Consider the following 23,553-nt stretch of genomic DNA (forward strand, 5'->3'; position numbering starts at 1 on the left):
ATCTCACCCAGTGGCTTCATGTAGATATTAAATAGGAAGGGGGACAGGACCGAGCCCTGTGGCATCCCGTATTTAAGGGGCCTAGGAGTCGACCTCTGTCCTCCGACCAATACCAACTGTGACCTGCCAGAGAGGTAAGAGGAGAACCACTGTAAAACGGTGCCTCCCACTCCCATCTCCTCCAGCCGCCGCAAAAGGATACCATGATCGATGGTATTGAAGGCCGCTGGGAGGTCAAGGAGCACCAGGATAGAGGAATGCCCTCTATCCCTGGCTCGCCAGAGATCATCGGTCAGCACGACCAAAGCAGTTTCGATGTTGTAACCAGGCCTGAAACCAGATTGAAAGGGATCTAGATAATCTGCTTCATCCAAGGTCCATCGGAGTTGAAAGGCCACCACCTTCTCAACAACCTTCCCTAAGAAAGGGAGGTTGGAGACTTGGTGATAGTTTTTAAGGGCAGCTGGGTCCAAAGAAGGCTTCTTAAGGAGGGGTCTCACCACCGCTTCCTTCAAAGGTTGCGGGAAAGATCCCTCCTGAAGAGAGGTGTTCACAATCCTCTGGATCCAGCCTCGTGTCACCTCCTTGCTGGTCGAAACCAACCAGGAGGGACATTGGTCCAGTAAACAGGTGACGGCACTCATTGCTCCCATGGCCTTGTCCACTTCCTCAGGAGTGACAAGCTGGAACTCACTCCACAAAATTTGATCAAGGTCCTCCCTCGGCATCTCGGCTGGCACTGTCGAAGTGGAGTCCAGGTCCGTCCGAATCTGAGCAACTTTGTCCGACAGAAACTGAACAAATTCCTCAGCTCTTCCCTGTAAGGGTTCACCCGTATCCCTCCCTTTCAGGAGGGAGCGGGTTATCCTAAACAGGGACTCAGCCGGACTTTGGGCAAGAGTCAGGTATCTCCCCAAGCTCCATCTGAAATCCCAATGGGTCCATCAGGCGCCTGGGGCAGAACCATTTAATTGGTTCCACCTCCCTGCAGTGGGGGAGTAGCTTCCAAAAATCAAGCCTCAGCGGGAAGTCATCTGACCATGACAAGGGCGAGATCTCAATCCCCTTTAGTTCCAGATCATGTGTCCACTGCCCCGAGAGAAACACAAGGTTGAGCATGTGTCCCGCCACGTGGGTCGGACCCTGAATTACCTGGGTCAAGTCCATGGTTGTCATGGAGGCCATGAACTCCTGTGTCCCATCAGAGCGTTCGCCAAGAGATGGCAGTTTGAAATCCCCCAGTACTATAAGTCTGGGGAATTCAACCGCCAGTCCGGCTACTGACTCTAGGAGCGCAGGCAGGGCTGTTGAGACGCAGCTGGGAGGTAGGTATGTCAGAAACAAGCCCACTTGACCCCCTAGGTCCAACTTCACAAGGAGGGACTCACACCTGACATTCTCTGGAGCAGGGATCCTGCGTGGAGCTAATGACTCCTGGATAATAACTGCGACTCCCCCCCCTTTTCTGGTGTCATGGCTGGTGGAGCACCTGAAACCCTTCTGGGCACATTTCTGAGAGGGGGACTCCTCCCTCGTGGCCCAGCCAGGTTTCAGTAATACATGCCAGGTCTGCCTCCTCATCTAATAGTAAGTCCCAGACGAGGGGAGCTTTATGAATCACAGACCTGGCATTTAGCAACAGCAACCTGAGACCAGGGCCCTGACTTCCCATGTCACCTGGTCCCCGAGTTGAGCTTTCAGGGCCGGAACAAGGAATCGCTGTGACGTAGCGAACCCTCCTTCCCCGGTAATGACTAGCCCTGTAGCTCCCGACATACCTGCCCCTCCCAATCGTGACTGCGATGCTCTGGCCTGTCCCCATCCCCGTAGACCCCCCCTCCCTCCCAAGGCCCCCGTTCTTCTCGGCAGGCCATTCATACCAAACACTCTGGGATGAGAGGCGGATCCGGGCCCCCATCCACTTCTGCTTCTGTACTCAGTGGAGGGGGCTCCAGGCCGCACTCTCAATCCCCTCATACATACTGGCCAGGCATTCTCCACATACATCTACATGGGGCTGCCCCTGAAAAGTGTTCGAAGACTGCAGTTGGTCCAGAATGCCGCGCGAGCGATAATGGGTGTACCTAGATACACCCATGTTACACCTATCCTCCGCGAGCTGCACTGGCTCCCCATTGGTTTTATTAAAGTTGCAAAGTTGCAAAGTTACATACCCCACTATAGAATTAAAAAGAATACAATAATACAATAAAAAAGAACAAATTAAGCTAATTTAAAAGAATGTGGGATCATTCAGATTACAAGCATACACACACACTCCACATACAGAAAAAGTTTGCACAGATAGTAAAAATTGATGTTGTGCAAGTAGGTTCGTAAAGTTTGTAAGGCAGAGACATAAAATTCGAGTCAAGATCGACAGTGATATAGAGGGAGTGATTTGTCTTCCCTCCCAAAACAGCGTGGAAAAGGGGGGCAAAAGTCTGGGTGGCTGAAGTGGTGTCCCTGGGGCAGTAGTGGGCAGCAGTGGTCGTAACAAAGGAAACGAGGTCATAAGTCTGGAAGTCCAACAGTCCAATGTCCGTAAACAGAGAGAGCCAGATGATAAAGTTGGTAAGCAGAGGAGGCCCCGCAGCCGCAAGAAAAACGTGGAGGAGAGGCCATGCCACAGAGAAGGCTCGATCGAATGGAGCAGGGGGGGGGTGCCTGAAAGGTGACCAACAAAGTCAGCTGTCCACTTCCATCCAGCGCCACAGCAAATCGACCACCCCACTCTCTGAAAACGACGACAGACTGGTGTGACTCCGAGGGTTTCTCCCAGTCATGGAAACAAGGACAGAAGCCACCAGGACCGCCGCAGGCTGATGGGGCGATGAGGGGGGGGGGCTTGGGAGGGCCATGGCGGCGGCAACAAAGCCAGCCGCCCGATCTCATTCAGCACCATCCGGACCAGCCACATCCCCTCTGGCACGATGGTATCTAATGTAGTCCAAGGCTCTCCCGAGTGTAGTCCAAGGCTCTCCCAAGTCCAGAGAATAAAACCAAAGGACGGCGTTGTTAGAGGCCGCCGGGAGCGGCGCTGTCTGTGCAGCGCCGCCATCTTCACCGCCAGACAAAGAAAACTGCCGAAGCAACCATGCAGGCTGGGAGCCGGCCGAGAGCGGTGATCCCCTAGCTGGCCACCTGCTCGGGTCCCCTGGGTCATGCTCTACCATTGGGACCCCTTCCCGTATAGACTCGTAGCTAAAACGGCAATGTTTTTAGCATTTTTTTCCCGCCTACCTAGCCGGAGCAAGAAGGCTGATGACCATTCGCAACTTGCACATGGGCATTTCTGCTGGTAGCCAGTAGGAAGGCGGTGGAGGGGGCGGGATCAGGAAAAAAGGCCCCATGGCTTCTCAAAAGCACGGCGGCGGAGGTGGAGGCAGCGGCGACAGGGGTAACATGGTGCCCAGCTCAGGTGCTCCGAGCGGAGTGGGAGGCACCACCGCTGCTGCCACGGGCAGGGGCACCAGCGGGAGCTTTGGTGGCTTCACCTCAGCCGCAGCACTGGGCGTCAAAAGTTTTAATCAAGAACATCCCACTGTCAATGGTGTCCCGCTTTACCAATGTTAAAATCTGGTCACTTTATGTTGGACACATCTGAGAGATCAAGGTTTAAGCCCATCCTCGTCAATAAAAGCTTCCCTTGTGACTTTGAGCTAGTCTCTCTCTCTCTCTGTCTGTCTGTCTCTCTCTCTCCCCTCCCTCCCTCCCTCCCTCCTTCCCTCTCTCTTAGTCCAACCTATTCCACAGGATTGATGTTGAGGGGGAAAATGGAGTGAAAAAGCAATGTATATGCTGCCTTAAGCTCCTGAAGGAATGTGGGAATATAAATAAAATAAAATAATTAAATAAACAAACAACCTACGTAGCTTGGAGTTTCCCATGAACATGGCTTTGGCCACTATGGGATTGGAATTCTAGGCCAGTGTTTTTTAAACTTTTGCTTGACTCCTTCCCATATAGATATAGGCCTTTAAATTAATCCACCTCCTCAGCACTGCTCATGATGCAGTTTTATTGTGAATCATACTGAAATGGCCTGCCACTGTTTGATTTTTTTTTGTGGGAATGGTGGGGGGAGGTGTTTTTATGATGTCCCAGTCCCTTCTGCAGCCTTATGAATAGCTGTAGTGTGCAGTGGTTAGAATGCAATACTGCAGGGTACTTCTGCTTACTGTTGATTGTCAGCAGTTGGCAGTTTGATTCTCACCAGCTCAAGGTTGACTCAGCCTTCCATCCTTCTGAGATCAGTAAAATGAGGACCCAGATTGTTGGGGGCAATATGCTGACTCTGTAAAACTGCTAGAGAGGGCTGTAAAGCACTGTAAAGCGTATATAAGCATAAGTAGTATTAATTTCCAAGCATTACACAGCACAAATGCTTAGCTTTTCCAATTTTGCTTAAGACTGGAAGTAAAGAAACAAAACAACTGCTGTCCCTCCCCTCCCCCAATTTGGATTTATTTTGGTTTAATGGAATCCTTTCTTCACATGTTTATTAGATTAAAATCGTATTGTAATTGTAACTGAATCCATCTACTGGTCATCCTGTTCTCCTTCCTTCCACCTTCCCCACCTTTCCCAGAATTAGACCCTTTTCTGGAGAGCTGGATCTTTAAATAATCTGCCCAAGATATGATAATTTGAGTCTGGTTTCCATTGAGAATTCTGGGTTTATTTATTCAATGATCTATCAATTTGTTTTCTTGAAAGTCCATAGTATTCTCAAGTTCTTCCCCAACACCAGAGTTCAAAGCCATCAATATTCTTCCTAACCTGCTACTTTAAAGTCCAATTTTGATTCCATAGATTGTGAAGTTGAAATACCTGAAAGGTCTTTCCTTTATAAAGGAATTATTCTAGGTACACCTATTACTTGAACTGATATTTGTTTTTCTAACCGTTATCTATACCCCTAAACCCACTGAGATTAATATCAATATTAATTTGAAATATTTACCAATAAAGATTTTTTAACAAGAACTATTCTAGGGTAATATTCTATCATCAGCATAACAACAGGTTGTGTTCTTTTATGGCCAGATAACAGGAGAGTCATGTTAGTTTATAGTAGCCAAAAATAACAAACAACCTGGTACCAGCTTTCTATTAAAAGACATAAATATTTCATGAAGTGAGTTTTGATTTACAAAAGATTGTGCCATTTAATAAAATATGTTCATCTGAAAATGTTCTACTAGGCTTCTAATTTTATACCCAGAATCAGGGGTGGGTTCTGGCTTCTGTTACTGCTGGTTCACTCAGGAAAGCGCTTGAAGTGTGCATGCGCAGAAGTAAAAAATTGCTTCTGCACATGCGCAGAAGCAAAAAACAAGATGGCGGCACCTACAGCACCACTGATAGAACCGGTTTGGGCACGTGCCTGGCCGAGTTACGACCTACTCGGCCAAACCAGTAGGGACCCACCCAGAATGGCCTTCAATTGTTGGCCAACAGTTCCAATGACAAAATAAATATAAGTGCCATATAGCAAGCTTAAATGTTTTGCTTTTGAAAAAAAAAAACAACAAAAGATAATAAAAGTGAGAGAAACTTAACTGGAAAGAAGTATTCTCTTGAGAATTTACTGCAGAGCAGATTACCAAAATAGTTATTTTGAATCCAAATATCTTTATTTATTTATTAAGTGTATTTATTTAAATAAAGTATTTAAAGTATATTTTTATAAATTTATAAATTATACATTTTAAAATAAAGAAAATATTTAATTCTTAAAATAAAGATGTTTTTTAAAATAAAAAAAATCCATAGAAAGATCATGTAGGGGTTGAACTTTTTCATGCAGTTAACAAGACAGTGTGGTATAGTCATCCTGGCAGAATGTGAAAAGTCTAGGTAAAACTACTACTGAAAACTACTGAAAATGCAAGTTTTAAAAGACAAAAGAGGCCCCAGCCATCTAATTGACTTAATGAAACAAATCCAGCTGCCCGGGGCTCTCTCACAGAATTTCTTTTGAGGAGAAGAAGAAGAAGGCTAATCCAGTGGTGAAATACATTTTTTTTTACTACTGGTTCTGTGGGCGTTGCTTGGTGGGCGTGGCAGGGGACGGATACTGCAAAATCCTCATTCCCACCTCACTCCATGGGAAGGATATTGCAAAATCCCCATTCCCTCCCCACTTCTGGGGGAAGGATATTACAAAATCTCCATTCCCACCCCACTCTAGGGCTAGCCAGTGGTGGTATTTGCTGGTTCTCCGAACTACTCAAAATTTCCGCTACCGGTTCTCCAGAACCTGTCAGAACCTGCTAAATTTCACCCCTTGGCTAATCAGGTTTATTTTACTGGTGCTCCTCTTATTGTGGATTCATCTGGAGCAGAGGACCACGATGGAATTCTTCCATATTCATATTTCTTTTTCTGACCTGTTGTCCTATCAGTTTGTATCTACAGGGTGCATTCTGGCTCATTCTTGGCCAGGTTTTTCTATTAGCACACATACAAAACTGTTCTTAAGTTGTTTTCAGTCTGGAATGAATGAAAGCCATGCTCTCTGACTTCCACACTACATTTTCTGCCAAGGAGACAGAAAAGGCCTCTCATTCCTAACAGCTTCTTGCTATGGGCCTTCCAGTACCAAAGTAAACTGAAAATGTTGATGTCACTTTTTAAAACAGTTAAAAACAACATTTTATTTATATTTGGCTGCAACTTCATGACTAAATAATAAATCTGGTTAAACATGCACATTTCAATCGGGGAGAGGAATTCCACTAGGTGAGCTGGCCTATGTTGATGCCTTCATCTTTTTAATCAAACCAGTTATTAGCAATGAGTGCAACTACTCTTGTGGGGCATTGAATCTTTAGAGGCTGGAAATTAGTAGCATTATATATCACTAACTTAAACAGATCTCCAAAGAGAGTTTCTGCTTAAGATAATATGTAATAGACCACTGGTTGATTTATGGTGTATTTCAGGACAATTGGTCTCAGTGGTTCATGGATTAACTAGATTCCCATCTAATAAAATTAATCAATGAACGCTCTGAATTTCTGGGATAAATGAGTAGTAAGGCAGTCACAACAACAATAATAACAACAAGGCTATTAGAGATCCCCAGTGTTTATTTCAGTTTAAGATCAATACTGACAATGTTGGTTTATTTATTTAAAACATTTATATAGTTGCCCATGTTATAACCAACTCTGGGCAGCTCCCAATCAAAAGTTAAAGCAGCATACAAAATTATAAAACTAAGTACATGAAAACATTAAAAATGACAGAAAACTGCTGCTGTTGCACATATTTGTGACTAATTTCTGATTTGTAATTCTTTACTTAATGATATTTTTTTTAGAGGTTTAAAAACAAGAGGTTTGTTTTCATTCACTTGCATGGGATTTGCAGAATTCACCTGGATACTCTGGATGGCTCCAATCTGTTCACTCTTCATATTCAGAAGAATTTTCAGAGAATGAGGACTCTGAGACAAGCCTATTCTTAGATAAATTGGAATGAACTCTATGGAGGTTTTGTGACGGAAAAGGGAATACCCAAGATTGGAGAATGTTTATTTCTATACAAATAAAGCATCTAGCAGTTTCTAATCTTAGGAGCACTCTAAATTACAGTACATCTCAATAAGCCTCAATACTAGGAACTGCTGGATGCTTTATTTGTAAAGTAATAAACATTCTCCAACACTAGGTACCCTCTTTTCCTTCACAAAATTAAAAGTTTATACCATTCTCTCTGCTGTCTCACATGCAATAGTACTTCTTAGGTTTTATTAATGATCTGCCCTCAGAATGATGGGACGTTTTGCTGCAGCAATTAACAAGCTTGCTAGGCGGCTGTGATAAACCCACCGAGGGATACTCTGAACAGCCAGAGAAGCACATTCTGTCCCAGGCACTGTGCCTGGTATTTCTGTGCAACAATGAAGCAGTTAGTACCCTTTTCAAAGCCTTCCGCAGCTCTTCATTGCATGAAATTGCCCAGCTGTCAGGACTTCAGACTGCCTTCATCCTCACAGCAGTTCCTCTTCTAAAAAAAAAAAAAAAAAAAAAAAAAAAAGAAGGGGGGGAGTATCCGGAAACAGCATTCCAGAAGAGAAAGGGGGAGGAAAACCCTCTCAGCTGTGCGGCTCTTCATTATGCCGTGATGAAAAGAGGGTTCTTTACCCCCACTCGGATTGCTACAAGATTTGGAAGCAGCTAAGGAGCCCCTTGATGCCTCTCTCGAGAGACTTTTCTCTCTCTCTGTCTCTCTCCAAAGTCTTGTGTTGCTTTACAGCAAATCCTTCTCTATCACTTGCCGGTGAGAAAGACTCAGAAATACAAATTCATCGGAAAGGTTCCCGTGCCTCTGAGACACCAAAGGTTTTTGCAATATTGATGAGTGGTGGATTCTAATCCAGAGTTGACTGGAGTAGAAAGCGCAAACAAGTTCATCTATATGGCAAGTGCCATATAGAAAAAGAGGCTACAATACGATGCTAGGTACATGCTCGGACAATTGAGAATCTCAATGGTTGGTTGCTGCTGTTTAAGTTTGGTAGACTGTATGGTTTCAAAAGCAATCCCGAAAGCAAAATTGCCTAAAATCTCAGAGACAGAAAGATAAATATTTCCAGTGCCTGAGCCTTTATTGCCCGTGCAGTTCCACATCACTCTATTTGCGTTGGCAATGCAGAATGAAGCATGCAAATATTATTGAAATGATCAATACTTCTATGCCCACAGCATCAACCATTCAGGGGAAAAGTACTTTTGTGCACAATTCTTACAAGCCACAGAATTCATTTTTCCAGAAGTATAATGTGGGAATATATATGTAATTGCAGCAGGTTAATGGATTATCAGAGGGAACGGTTGTTTCTAGTCAAAACAGCACCAAATAATCCATGTTCTGGATTATTATCATCCCATAAATTCCATGGGATAATCTCTTGCATTCAGATTTAAGTTTTGCTGTAGATTGCAGTGAATGGCACTGATGCAGTCATCAACACCAAACTCTTAAATTCACTATACCACAAGGGCTTATTTGCAGCAATTTGAGTATTTGTGTAATTTATTCAATTTATGTAAATTACTAGAAAGAACAAGCAAATGAAAAACCTGAGATTCCTGTGACAATAGCCTAGCCCCAGCCACTGAATCAACCCAACATTATCTATATTCACATCTCCAACAGAAAGGACTAGAAACTTGCCTTTTGAAAAGAAGACTGTATATCCTTGGAATGTTGGATTATGAAGCAATGCACTCAGACCCAATGATGTGGTCTCCTTTCTAACAATCACATAGATGACCAACCATGGAGTTATTGACAATGGAATGACATCGCATATATAAAATGCATATCACTTTTATTTATACAATGTAATGTTTCCAAATCTCAGGGACATTCAGGTTAGGAAATATATATATATAAAGAGGAAACAGTAATAGGTTTTGGCGAAGCGAAGAATACAATGAGTTGGTTACTGAATAAAAATGCCTTACTTGCTACACTAGTGCAAGCCTTTCCCTTATTTGCCCATCAGAGATGTTATCTTACAATATAGCTCCCATATGCTCCAGAAGTTCAGCCAAAGGCTTTTGAGAAACCCTTTTAGCCTTTCTAAAGGGAAAGGCAGCCGTAACAGATGTATTTCTTCTCTACATCATAAAACGCAAGAAAGGCTATGCTATAAAAGTGAACTTGCAAGACTTACCCATGAATCGCATGAAGGGAGTGAGGTTCATAATGGTATCTTCCTTCTTGGTGACGCATGTCAATTGGCAAAGGAGAATGGAAGGCTGGAAAAATGTGCTGTGGAACTGTGGATGGGGGAAAAAAAGAAAAAAAGAACTTCAAAAAAAAAGAGAGCACGCTTCTTCTTCACCGTATTTTATTTTATTTTTTTAAACCCATAGTTTCAAAGGCAGTAAAGCTCCATGCATTTTAGAGCAAGTGCGAGGCAGACAAGGGGTCTTAGTGATAGCAGCCCTAGAGTACACCAGAGAAGTGGAATGAATAAATAATCAAAGTCATGGGGAGAAATCCTACATCTTCGACATAAAAGATCTCCTACAGGGTTTTTGACAAAGACAAGCAACTAAGGGCTCTTTGAACTCAGGGAGATGATAGGAAGCACCAAGGAATGCTAGACTCCTAACACAAATCAGAGTTGACAGAGCTTGGCAGAAGCCACATCATTTCCACTGCCAGGAATGGCTGCTGAAGCACCTTTCCCTAAAAGGTGACTGTGTGTGCGCACGCACCATGCACACATACGCACATAAACATAGTATGAAACTTGGAAATATTTACCTAGCTATGGAAAAACAAGCAGTAAAATGTGAAGTCTGTGTATCAGAAGCACTGGCTAGAGATGACCTGCAGCTCCAGCTCTGAAAAAGCAGCCTGAATTGGCCTTATTGTTTTCATTCATAAATATGCTTCCAAAGAAAGTGGCCTGAAAACACTCTGATTTAGAAGAACTATTGCAATATTTATTAGTGCTCCCCAAAGTACAGCCATGAACGCAGATGAGAGTTGTCCAATAAATGGGAATTTCAGTAGGTCAAGCTTCACACTGCATATGTGCCCCACTCAATTACCCATTCAGTAATATCCCAAATAGATTTAATTTATAGATTTTTCAAATAATATTCATGTACACAATTGGGCTTAATCATTTTATTAATCAAATTAATTTATTAATCAAATCAAATTGAAATAGTTACCCATTTCACCAAAGGCAAAATGGGTAACTATTTCTAAGCTAAGCAGTACTGAACAATCAGATAACAAACATAAAAGCAAATATTAAAATGTGAGACTCTTAAAAATTCAGGGAAGATGTATAAAGCCAATTTATTCTATCAGGGCTAAGAGGAAAATAGTTTTTAATCTGATTTCTCTTACTAAACAGTTTCTGACAAGGAATGACTGACAAAGCTTATGGATTGTGGGTTTTTTTAATATGAGATATGAATATGAAAGGGAAGGCAGATAGTTATATTTAAAGATGGTGACAAGCTCTTAAAATTGTAGAGTTGGGTATCATCCTCACATTGGTGATACTGGACCTGAAACTGATAAATAACTCTGGGCATCCTCCAAGTGAGAAACCATGGGTGAAAATCCCCCCCCTCCTGTCAACACTCTTTGGACCAACAACTTAGGATGGTGGTGAATGATTGCAGCATAGGGTTCTCCACTCCACGCCAAGTTGATTCAGAAAAAATATTTGAAAAATAGCTGAGAGATCAAGGAACATGAGGATGGATGTAGCACCATCATCCCAGCTATGCCATAGGTCATTGACAAGCAAGACCACTGTCAAGCGAGACCAAATATTTGTACTACTGTATATCATGACCTCAAACCTGACAGAAGAGCGCCAGATAGCCTGTTTCCTGTATGGCCCTCTGCAACTGCTGTCTGACCACTTTCAAGAGCCTTATACCACAGTCTCCCACAAGGCCAGGAGGACTCAAAGAGGCTGATATCTTTGGTTAGATCTAGCCATGGGCCACCTCCAGACCACCTTAACAACTGAGGTGCGACTTGGGTGTATCAGTCAATTGGCTAAACTTACAGTCCATTTAAACAGGACTCCATAGAATCTTAGTTCAGATAACATCATAAGACTTCATTTTTAAGAAGAGATTGGACAGCGACTTGTCTGAAATGGTATAGGGCTTGGGCAGGGGCTTGGGCGAGAAGACATCCAAGGTCCCTTCTAACTCTAATTATTTTGTTATTGTGTTATCTGTGCCTAAAACTATTTTATTAAGATTGGCTAAAAAGTATCTTGTAAGTCTGAATTTGCTTCTGCCCCTCTCTTTTTTATCTTCATGTAAATTTGGTGATTGCTTATCTGAGACACTTTTAAACTGCCCCCACCCCCCTCGATTGGGTGCCTACAGAGTTTATCTACGAGTTGTCTTGAGAACAGCTCTTCCATCTCTCTGTCAAGGCCATCTCCATTACTCTCCACATTGCCCCATACAACTCACTCGGACCTGCCTGCCAGAATCCCTCTCCAAGTGAATGTAACTGACTATCTGTCAGACGGTGAACATTTCTCACTGTGGTCTTGTGGCCAATGCCTCCCCAGGTCACTTTAAACAGCAGCATGGATCACTCTAAAGAGGGTTACAGGATAGCCATCAGAATATGCTCTAAGGTGGAGAAATAATAATGTTTCACCAACCTTACTACTACAATGAGACCTGAAAATAGGCTCTTACTCTGGTTGGATTCATCTTTTTGACTTTTTTTTGGATCCAGAAAACCATTGTGAACCCAGGATTGGCCCAGAGAGGGCGCATAGGAGTAATCCATACCAAAATCTCAGACATGCATCAAATCCAGGGTGCAACTACGGCCAAGCTGTCCACCAAATCCTTAAGGGCAATTCCAAGCTCGCTGTAGAATTGGAGAGAGTCCAGCATTTAGCAGTAGGAATAGCACATAGACTTATATATCTCTCCATGGTGCTCTACAGCACTCTCTGGGTTGTTTACAATGTCAGCATATTGCCTCATTGGGTCCTCATTTTACTGACCTCAGAAAAATGGAAAATTGAGTCAACCCTGAGCTCAACCCATCATGATTGAACTCCAGGCTGTGGGGGTTGCCTGCAATACTGCACTTAACCACTGTGCCACCAGCATTTGTCTAACTCAGGGGTGTCAACTCGTGGCCCGAGTGCCAGATACATCACATGCTGGCCACCCCCACCCCTGATTTAGTGAAGGGGGAAAAAGTTGTGATATGTCACATGACAACAATCTGTCGTTGCGAGTTTGACACTCCTGGTCTAACTGAACAGGCCTATCTACCTAAAATAATTTTAATTGCCCTATTTGACTTATCTCTGTCCAAATATGAAGCTTAGGTATCAGAAGGTAAATGAAATGCCAATACCATTCATTAAGAAAAAGTAGAAGTTTCTCTAATAATATTTGCTATGAATGATCAATGTTCTTGAGAAGAGCATGGAATAGTGGAATACATATTTTCACAGAGAACTACTGTGTTTACCTGAAAATAAGACAGGGTCTTATTTTCTTTTGACCCCCGAAATAAGCACTTGGCCTTATTTGTGGGGAGGTCTTATTATTTTTGAGGTGCAGGAGGCGGCGAGCATGGCCACCTTATGGCTGTTGCTGTGTTGCAATATTTTCAGGAAGGGTTATTTTGTGAGGGAGGGCTTATTTTAGTGCATGCGCTCAAAAGCCCAACTGGGCTTATTATTCAGGGAAACAGGGTATTGTTTTACTCCTAGAAAGACAATGTGGGATGATGAAGGGGTATTTTTTTCTTTCTCTCTCCCTCTCCCTCCCTCCCTCTCTCTCTTTCTCTCTCTCTCTGTATTAAGCTGCACAGTTACCTCTGGCTTTCAGTATGCAGACAAAGTATAATTAGCAACCACATTATTATCTTTGTTGGAGTAAAGTACATACATTACTCACTGGGCATATTTTGTAAACTACTTCAAATAAGTAATTTTACTTTAAATGTTATTAAATGTAAGCCCCTAATGGAGTTTTGATCACAGGTTAAGTCAGAGCAACTGTAAATTAGTTGACTTTCCTCCCTGTGTTCTCATTCTTAGTCAGACGAGGGTTCTGCAGATGGCTTTCCCAGCATGTTAATATTCAATGTGGTAATTGTGACTTCATCTGAGGAGAATCCCACAGGCAGACCAAGGCGATATGCTCTGTCATGCGGCTGTGACCCAGCTCCCTCCCACTTTGTCTGAGACCTTCTCTGACCCCTTCTCTATTCTCTCCTCTGATAATACACCTCAGGTCTTTATTGACAGTGCATTAAGTTGGGTTTCCCTTTCAGAAGAGAGAGAGAGAGAGAGAGAGAGAGAGAGAGAGAGAGAGAGAGAGAGAAAGTGTTGTTTTTTTGGGATGGCGTCTGATTCAACTCATTTGAAAATAGCAGATTATTCAAACAGCATCATAAATATACCTAGTGAAATGAGTGCATCCAGGTCACTTTGCCATCTAGGATGGAAACTGATGCACATATGCTTGTAACCTTTTAAGGAAAACCACATGAATTCCATAGGATCAGGCATCAGTGATAAAGATTAAAAGAAAGGAAAAGATAAGAAATAATCTAAAACTAATCTACACCAATATTCTTCCATAGACCACTCCATATCTTTCTTACAATCCATCTTTGCTTCCATTATATGCATATCACATTTCCTAAACTATATTACCTCTTATTCTTTAAACTCCCCTCCCCTCTCTCTTTTTAGGATGTCATCAATCCCTTCCAACCACAACTTCCTTGGTTTCCCCATTCCTCTAAGTTCATTCACTGTTCCTTTGTAGATACATTTTGTGATTTTATTTTCATTTCATTCATATGCTTCTTTTATTCTGGTCACTCACTTTGTATTCTGTCTACATGCATTCAGCACCAATCCATTCTTCATCCATTTTTTTCAGTTTTACCCGCTCCTGCCATTTATGTTTCATCACATACTTTCAATACTTATTTCCACATAACACAGTGAGTACGCTATTTTTTTTTTATTCTAATAAATATTCATTTTTCCCCACAATAGACCATATACTACCCAGTATCATGAAACAAGTCACTGACCAGGCTTTGTCTTCTTCTTAAGCTGTTTTTTCTTTCATTACTAAATAATCATTCTTTAAATTCTTATAGCACACTAAATGATAAAGTCTGACTTTGCACCCTCAGTTACAAACCAGACTGGCCTGATTTACATAGTTCTCTGAGCAACAGACAAATCTACATTTTGCTATGGTGCCATAGGTGAATCTGTCAAAGTCACACTCATGTCATGCAAACATCTGTAGAAGTTGATAGTGAGAGAACCACCCGGTCTTAATAGGTACAGTAGTGTTGCCTTGTAAATATCCCGGAGTCCCTCGGGATTGGGCGGCATAGAAATTCAATAAATGAAATGAAATGAAACATCCCACCCACAATTTGGCTAATGTTCCATCAATCAGGCTGGGGGGGGGGGGCAAAATTTATACCCCTCAGACAGGGTCCGCAACTTGGGAGTCCTCCTGGACCCACAGCTGAATTTTGACCATCACTTGTCAGCTGTGACCAGGGGGGCATTTGCCCAGGTTCGCCTGGTGTGCCAGTTGCGGCCCTACCTGAATCGGGAGGCCCTCACAACAGTCACTCGAGCCCTTGTGCTCTCTAGGCTGGAATACTGCAATGTGCTCTACATGGGGCTGCCCTTGAAGAGCATCCGGCGACTTCAGCTAGTCCAGAATGCAGCCGCGCGAGTGATCGTGGGCACACCGCGGTTCGCCCACATAACACCGATCCTCTGTGAGCTGCGCTGGCTACCTGTTGATCTCCGGGTGCACTTCAAGGTCCTACTTACCACCCACAAAGCGCTCCATGGTAGTGGGTCTGACTATTTGAGAGACCGCCTTCTGCCAATTACCTCCCTGCGTCCCATCAGGTCGCACAGGGTAGGCCTCCTCCGAATTCCATCCGCCAGTCAGTGCCGACTGGCGACTACGCGGAGGAGAGCCTTCTCAGTTGCAGCTCCGACGCTATGGAACAATCTCCCCATGGAGATCCGCACCCTCACCACCGTCCAGGCCTTCCGCACGGCCCTTAAGATCTGGCTATCCCGTCAGGCCTGGGGATAGGACTTTACTCTCTCCCTGCCCGAATGCCGAGTGAATGTTGTGCTTTTATTGTTAATTATTTTTACTCACATTTTATTTTATGTCTTGTCTTGCACTCCCCTCCCTCATTATTGTAAGCCGCCCTGAGTCCCCTCAGGGAAAAGGGCGGCCTATAAGTGTTTAATAAAACCCCTAAAAAAACCCTAAACTTCTGGAGGAAAGGCAGAATATCAGAGAAATAAAATAAATACATTTCCAGTAGGAAAAAAGGTTCAGATGAGACAGAAGGCAGTATTTCATAGTTTAATTTCCTTTAGTGTTCTACTGCCCATAAAACAAATCAAGATGATTTACAATTAAAAGGCAAATACTTAGCCTCACAAATACATAACATGTCATTCTCCATAGCCTAGCTTCTCCCACCATTGGCTAGGCAGAAATTGGAACTGTAGCAGTAGTCAGAAAGTTGCATGTTGTGAATTGCTGCATCAAGCAGAAATAAATAAATAAAAATGCTGTGAGAATAGTGTCCTTCATGTTGTTCTTTTCTAGGCTAAAAGAGGACATTTGACCTGTGTTTCTAAAAACAAGCCTACTAGAAGGGGCTGTTCACAGCTTCATATTCATTTGTACAAATGCAGAGATATAAACAGAGCATTTGTGAGTGGCTGCAACTCCTTAAATAACTTTTCATTTCTTAGGATCTTAATTTTTTGCAGTTGAATTGAATATGCTGCTCAATTTGACTCTCCTAACCATCCATTTCACGTGAGGCTTCATTGAAATTATTTGTGCAATATTGTGGATGTGGAAGAAGACCATTCAAATTTGCTTGTAGTTGACCTCTTTATAAAAATGCTTTAGGCCTTTGAGAAAACTCCTTTGTCACATCCTATAGGACAAAAAAGCATGTAATCAATGGGCAGCAACAAACAACAGTTAACATTAGTCAGAGTGTCAATGGACCTCAGGAAAATGGCTTTGCAGATCAGTGCCTATTATGAGAGATATGCCTTTGTTGTTGGACAAACTGTGGTAAATTAGTGTCTATACTTCACTGATGTCTCAAGTCTTTTGGCCTTGCCATCACATCTCTTGTATGCACACAATCTCTATCTTACCTCACTTTAGTATTTCTGCAAATTCATGGAGGCATTCAGTCAAGGTGTTGATGTTCAGTATGACAATATGTAATTGCTAGTCTGCACACACACAAGCATGTGCATCATATCAGAGGTGGGTTGCTCCCGGTTTGGCTTGGTTCAGCCAAACCAGTAATAGAAATCAAGCCTGGGTCACAGAACCGGCAGCGACCCAAGCTTGCCATGCCCCAAACCGGTTCCCTTCCTGCTGTCATTTTGGTTTTTAGAGACTGTGCATCTGCAGTTCACTGTAAATTGTTCTGTGCATGCACGAAGAACAATTTACATTGAACAGTGTGTGTGCATTGTGCAGGGGTTGTGAAACAGTAGTAAAACCAGCAGCAACCCACCCCTGCATCATATATATAAACGTGTCAAGGATTTCTTTCAGTAGGAGTCAGCAATTGTAGCCCTGACATGGTAGGAAAACTGGGCATTCACAGTTTATGGAATTATAAGATGTTTTCAATCTAATCTTCCTTTTGAAGAGAGACTAATCTTTTATCCACTGGGAAGGGGCAGCACCTATTGGTTTTGCTACAACAAAAGTACATTTTCAAGTTTACCAGTTTTTTAACTGGTAAAGAAGGGAATTCTGCACTAGTTCTCCACTCTTGTATATATATTTCCAACTCTTGAAGCTAAAAACTCTATAAGCAGGAATTGGTTTGGCGTTGAGATTGGCCTAAAAATGTTTTGCTCTTGTAAAACTGGACTGTAAATGAGATTTTGTTTTTATTTGACATCAAATAGGCTCATGCTGAATTTTTGGTTTGGGAAGATTTTGGCTGCATCTTTATTTAAAAGATTCCTACTACACAAGCCCTTTGAGTAATATCAGATTAATGTGTAGACAGAAACCAGAGTGTGTATACGTGTCTGTAAAGTCATAATACATTAATATTAATATATTTTTTTCCTTTCTTTTAGTGGGTTTAACAGTTATTCCACTGTATATTGATACTGGGCATGTTGCAAAAAATTGATGTGATAGTACAATCATGTACACAACTAGGAGTCTGATGAGCCTCTTAATGGAATGCTGCAATGAAACTCTGAATCATTTAATTACAGGAGATGTGAATTTCTTTCTTCTCATTCTGACTTTTCTAATCTTTTTCTTCTTTTCTCAGCAACTTGGTAGTAACTTCAGGGGGAACTCATGGGATCTTTCTCATTTTTGTTCACTAAACAGCTAAAGACCAGGATTTGAGGATTCATCCTAGTTTGAAGAAACAAAGAATTGAGAAAATATATTAACTCTATAGGTTATGAATCAATAGTGCCAACATGACAGGCCCAAGGAGTAAAATGAGCAGGGGTGATCCAGAGACCATCAAGGACTTTTCTCATATGCTGAAGTTAACTCAACTGTAACATTAGCATCCAAGAATCATCTACTTCTCCCAACCATCCAAGAACCATCTACTTAACCCAAGATCTAGAATATGCAATCTAAGAGGAGTCCAGATACCCTATCTTTTCCAATAGGAATACCTTGGCAATAAACATGGTTGTACCTTGGAGTTTTACTGTAGCCTTTTTATCTTCTATCAAACTGCAGGTGGCAGCTGAGACTGGGGGGTGGGGGTCTTTGCATGGGTTCACCTGATATGTCAATTGTGTCCTTTCCTTACCCAGGGGTAGGGTCTTCAGATGGTCACTCCTTCCCTAACCATCTTACAATTCAACTACTTTGATGCTCCCTCTACCTTAGGATGCTTTTGAAGACCATTCAGAAAATACAGCTGATCCAAAGGTAGTAATATTGTCTCAGCTATTCTGATGTGACATGTCACTGTGGATGAGCTGCATTGATTGCCAGGTAGAATTCAAGGCTTTATAAAGCTATAAAGCTCTTTGCAGCATGGAGCCTGATTATCCAAGACAGCATCTGCCTCCAGTTGTTTCTACCTGTTCAGTCCTCTCAGGCAGAGTGAGCATATGCCAAGTCCCCTCAATTAAAAGTTGTCATCTTGTAAGACCAAGGAAGCACGTCTTCTCTGACACAGCCCCTACTGTCCGGAACAACATCTTCCAGAGTTACTCAACACTTACTCTTCAAATGTTCTGGAAGTCTCTTAAGACCTAACTCTGCTACCAGACTTGGAGTTAGGATGTTTGTAGGACCCTGTCAAACATTTTATGAATGTTATTGATATTGTTTTGTCAGCCATTTTTTTTAAAAATGTGTATTTTAAATATTGTGAGATGCCACTCTTCCTTTGGAATTAGTAGCCTTAAAAATATATGTATAAGAAATAAATAAATAAAGTTCTGCCAAAGAGGAAAGAACTTGTTTGTGTAAAAACCAGGCAGGTTATTACAGACAATTCTTTACTAACCATGCATGTACATAAGCATGGGCAGTTACCCTCTGACAGTTTTCTTATCTTTACCCACTGACCAAGAGAGGACATAAAAAAAGAACATACCTTAAACTGACACTAAGCAAGTCCATCAACTATTGTACCAGCCTCAAAAAAAAAACCAGATCTCTTGGTCGTACTATATATTTACACATCTATGAACATGCTTGAACCAGGATTCAAGCCAGCTACAAACCTGATGTATCTGGGGAATAAGAATGTGCATTTTCTTCTGGATAACTGAACCATCAACCTTTGTCACCTTTGTTTTGTTTGACAGTCTTATTTAATTCATCCCTGATCCAATCTATCACAGCTTTTAAGTATTCATTGCAAGGTGAGGTGAGGGAATGCCATCCTCACAGTTAAAACAATATATTCATTATTACTGGACAATTTAATCCACTTAATCTTATAGAACAGAAGATCATATCACTCCTTACAACTATCACATGAATCCTCATGTTCCAGAGCTATTTCCCAACATCACTGGCTTACATTTTGAGACAAAGACATACTGTAGGTTTAGTTCAAAAGAATATAATGATCTAGAAGGAAGCTGAGCTCAAGGTGTTGCTGAACTCCAAATCTCATCGTCTCTGACGACTAAGGTAAACTGCCAAAAAAGATAATGCAGCAGCAACAGCAATTGGAAAGCTGTAGTTTCCACAACTCTGTCTTAGTGAATAGTACCAAAAGCCAAAATGAACAGGTACATGCGTGTCTCTGAGTGAGAAACCCACATTCCAGATAGATGCTGCAGGAAATATGAGTCTAATAATGGGGTTTCCCCACAACTTCAATGTGTGGAGCTCTCCCAAGGCGTTGCCTTATATGGGGCTGTACATTATAGATATTAATGCTGAAATCACTCAGACATAATGTGTCTGTGTTGCCTTTTAGCTGCTCCTTTTCTAGTTGAGGCTTGTATCACAAAACATTTGCCTGGAAAGTGTGATGAAGCCATGTAACCTGGCATGTCAGAAAGTTATGCCAAAGCATATTCATATTACTGCATTATAAGCAGTTTTTGTTCAGTTGTTCTGTCTGGGAACCAGCTGCTTCTGATAAAGATACCAGAGATGGTAAAACAATATACTCCTTAAATAGCTTTCACATACTCCCATTTGCTGGAGATCAGTGACACACCTTTATTCAGGTTAATTTTTTGTTTACTAAATAATTATTACACTTTAAAAACTTGGGCCTTCTGTTTTGAAAACCCAGATTTCATTCCCCAACTGTGTCACTGAATCAATATGACAAAAAAAGTTGCCGCAAAAGTTAATTTAGGCCCGTGATGGCGAACCTATGGCACATGTGCCACAGGTGGCACACAGAGGCATATTTGCTGGTATGCGAGCCCTCAGCTCAGGGGTGGGTTTCAACCGGTTCGCGGCGGTCCCCGCGATCCGGTTGGTCGCCGAACCCGGAAGTAACTAACTTCCGGGAACGGTGAAGCCCCCCCCCGCCCGCGCGCACGCGCACGCCCGCGCCCGGTTTTGCCGAATTCTGCACTTCCACGCATACGCAGGACGCATACAGCGCCTGCGTGATCCTCCAGGAGCAGCTGGAGCATCGCACAGATGCTAGTACGCATGCGCGCGCCGCACGCATGCGCGAGGACGCCGCCGGCCTCGTTCCAACCGAACCGGTTGGAACGGGGCAAGAAACCCACCCCTGCCTCATCTCCAGCGCACATGTGCCAGCTGGTTTTCGGCCTTCCAGAGGGCTGGGGGAGGCCGTTTTCACCCTCCCCAGGCTTCAGGAAAGTCTCCGGAGTCTGGGGAGGGCAAAAACTGCACACACATGTGTGTGGGGGAGGGTATCATGCACGCATGCACAGATGGGAGGGATGCATTGCATAGCAGGCATGTGCAAAATTTGGGCACACCTGTACAAAAAGGTTCGCCATCACTGATTTAGGCCCATAAGCTGTTAAAACACATCCTGATACATGTTAGGGTGTGGGAAGCAGTGTTTCAGAAGGTCTTCAAAAAATCTGGATGTTTTTAGTTATTTAAGGAAGGGGGATATAAGATGTCCATGAATGGAGAATGGAACCTAATGAATAAGAAAGCTATGTTATAATATTATATGTAGTGGTATTTCAAGTTTCCAATGAACATTTTTAAAGGGCTACAAGTACACTGTTTCCCCAGTTTTTATAAAAACTAGCAAATGATCAGATGATAAATCCTACTACAACCTTGTGCAGATAAGTGATGAAACCTTTTCTCAGGGTGACTTAGTCATGTAATTCTTGAACTCGGAACACAGGTAGTCCTCAACTTACAACAGTTCATTTAGTGACTGTTTGAAGGTATAGTGACATTGAAAAAAATGACTGTTTTTCATACTTATGACCATTACAGTATCCCCATGATCATGCGATTTACACTCGGATGCTTAGCAACAAACTCATATTTATGTTAGTTGTAGGGTCCCAGGGTCATGTGATCACCTTTTGCAACCTTCTGGCAAGCAAAGTCAATGGGGGAAGCCAGATTCACTTAATGTTACTAATTGAACAACTGCAGTGATTCACTTAACATATTTGGCAAGAAAAATCATAAAATGGGACAAAACTCATTTAGCAAATTTATCCTTTAGCAACATAAATTCTGGGCTCAATTGTAGTGATAAGTTGATGACTACCTTTACTGAGTTTCTGAGATCTAGGGCATTTTGGGAGAAAGGGACTGTGCTATACCAGAGTTCAAGATAGTTACCGTACATACCTTGGAGTTCAGGAATGAACGTTACAATGAACTCGAGCAAAAGTTAAGCAGCATACTAAAATACTAAATGACAAGCATGCCTCAGGGGGATGGAAATTCCTTAAAATAAGAGGGGGGAAATACAGGCATAAATGATCCCTGTGAGAAAGAAGAATGGGGAAAGGTTTAAGAGTGCAGAATGGATGAATAGTGAGCTCATTGAGAAGCTTACATACAAGAAGATTTATAGGAAATAGAAGCAGAGACTAATAACTAATAACAAACTAATAGCTCAAGCCCCTAGGGATTTAGTCAAGCAGGCCAAAGTTCAGACTGAAGAGAAACAGAAATACAGTGAGGCGTTAGTTACCTCTTGAGTATTAGAAGAATTGATTTGTTGAAAGAAGTTGCTACAAGGAATAGGGAAAAGACAGGACCATCTTACATTTTCTTTGTCGGTCACTTCTCACCAGAGGGGCCCCACTTGGGATTATCATACAGTGGATTCAACCACCACTACTACCATGGCTCACCACTTCCCAAGCATCATGATCCACAACTTCAGAAAATGGCAAATAAATTGTTGATAGTCTCAGTAGGGTCAAACAAGGGCTACTGGCTCCAAGGCTACACATACTCACGGCATGCACACATGTAGCATGGAGATTGTGGCATGGAGATGATGCTCAGGCCAGCAGGATACAAAAGAAGATCCGAGACAAGTAGAAAAGGTCTACCCTTTTCTCCCCCTAAATGTCATTTGTCTGATTACCTGGAAGGGAAGTTACTACCCTGTTTTTGTACATGGACAGCCTGGACTTCCTGTAAAGCATGGCTTTCAACCCCTACTCCCACTCCCAAATGGGAAGGAATGCTAGAGATAAGATCAAAGATCTATTTTATACAGGCTCATGCACTACTGTTCTTAGGTTTATATATCATATGGATGTAGACAAATGATGTATGGGCAGAAAATACTAGAATATCTTGGGTCAGTTGGTCTGGCGATCTGGAACACCCATGTGTTTATGTGCATGCATTGTGTACATGCTCTTGAATCTCATTAATGTTGAGATATCTTTACATATGCAGTGAGGGTCTGCATTTTCAAAAGCACTCTAAAATAGTAATAGCACTTAGACTTATATATTGTACCACTTCACAGTGCTTTTACAGCCCTCTCTAAGCGGTTTACTAAGTCAGCCTATTGCTCCCAACAATCTGGGTCTTCAGTTTACTGACCTCGGAAGGATGGAAGGCTGAGTCAACCTTGAGCCTGGTGAGATTTGAGCTGCCAAATTGCAGCCATCCGGCAGCCAGCAGAAGTAGTCTGCAGTACTATACTCTAACCACTGTGCCACCGTGGCTCCAAAATTAATAGGCTGGGGGAGGGGGGGACATGGAATGCACAGCTAGATTCAGCAAACCATTATCCATATTGTTTAGCTATTATATTTTCCTCCAAAAGTTGACAGGCTTTGATTTGGTTTGACACTGAGAACGCTGCTTGGTTGTCTGGCTCTTGGGAGGTTTGAAACTCTGGTATAGCTATTCATTCACCCTCTTGCACTCTGTGCATTTGCATTCTCTTGTGTCCTTGTGTTTATGCAGACTTCAGAGTGGTTTTAAAAATACAGAGATGCTCTGTTCTGATTGGCCTGATAACCTTATAGTACTGTATATACTTTGTGCAGGTTCC

The 23,553-nt window shown here is 42.5% G+C and overlaps 1 protein-coding gene across 1 annotated transcript in view; it reads right to left on the bottom strand.

Moving 5' to 3' along the window:
* Window positions 1–23,553, bottom strand: part of GLI2 (GLI family zinc finger 2) — a 329,813-nt gene that overhangs the window by 103,071 nt on the left and 203,189 nt on the right. The window contains exon 3 of the mRNA XM_087712078.1: window positions 9,695–9,800. Within this exon, the coding sequence (XP_087568204.1) occupies window positions 9,695–9,800 (106 nt within the window). The remainder of the gene's footprint in view (window positions 1–9,694; window positions 9,801–23,553) is intronic.

The sequence above is a fragment of the Thamnophis sirtalis genome, unplaced genomic scaffold (genome assembly GCF_051295495.1).
Source record: "Thamnophis sirtalis isolate CommonGarterSnake01/CBP01778 unplaced genomic scaffold, rThaSir2_p1.2 scaffold_1, whole genome shotgun sequence".
Lineage (NCBI taxonomy): Eukaryota > Metazoa > Chordata > Lepidosauria > Squamata > Natricidae > Thamnophis > Thamnophis sirtalis.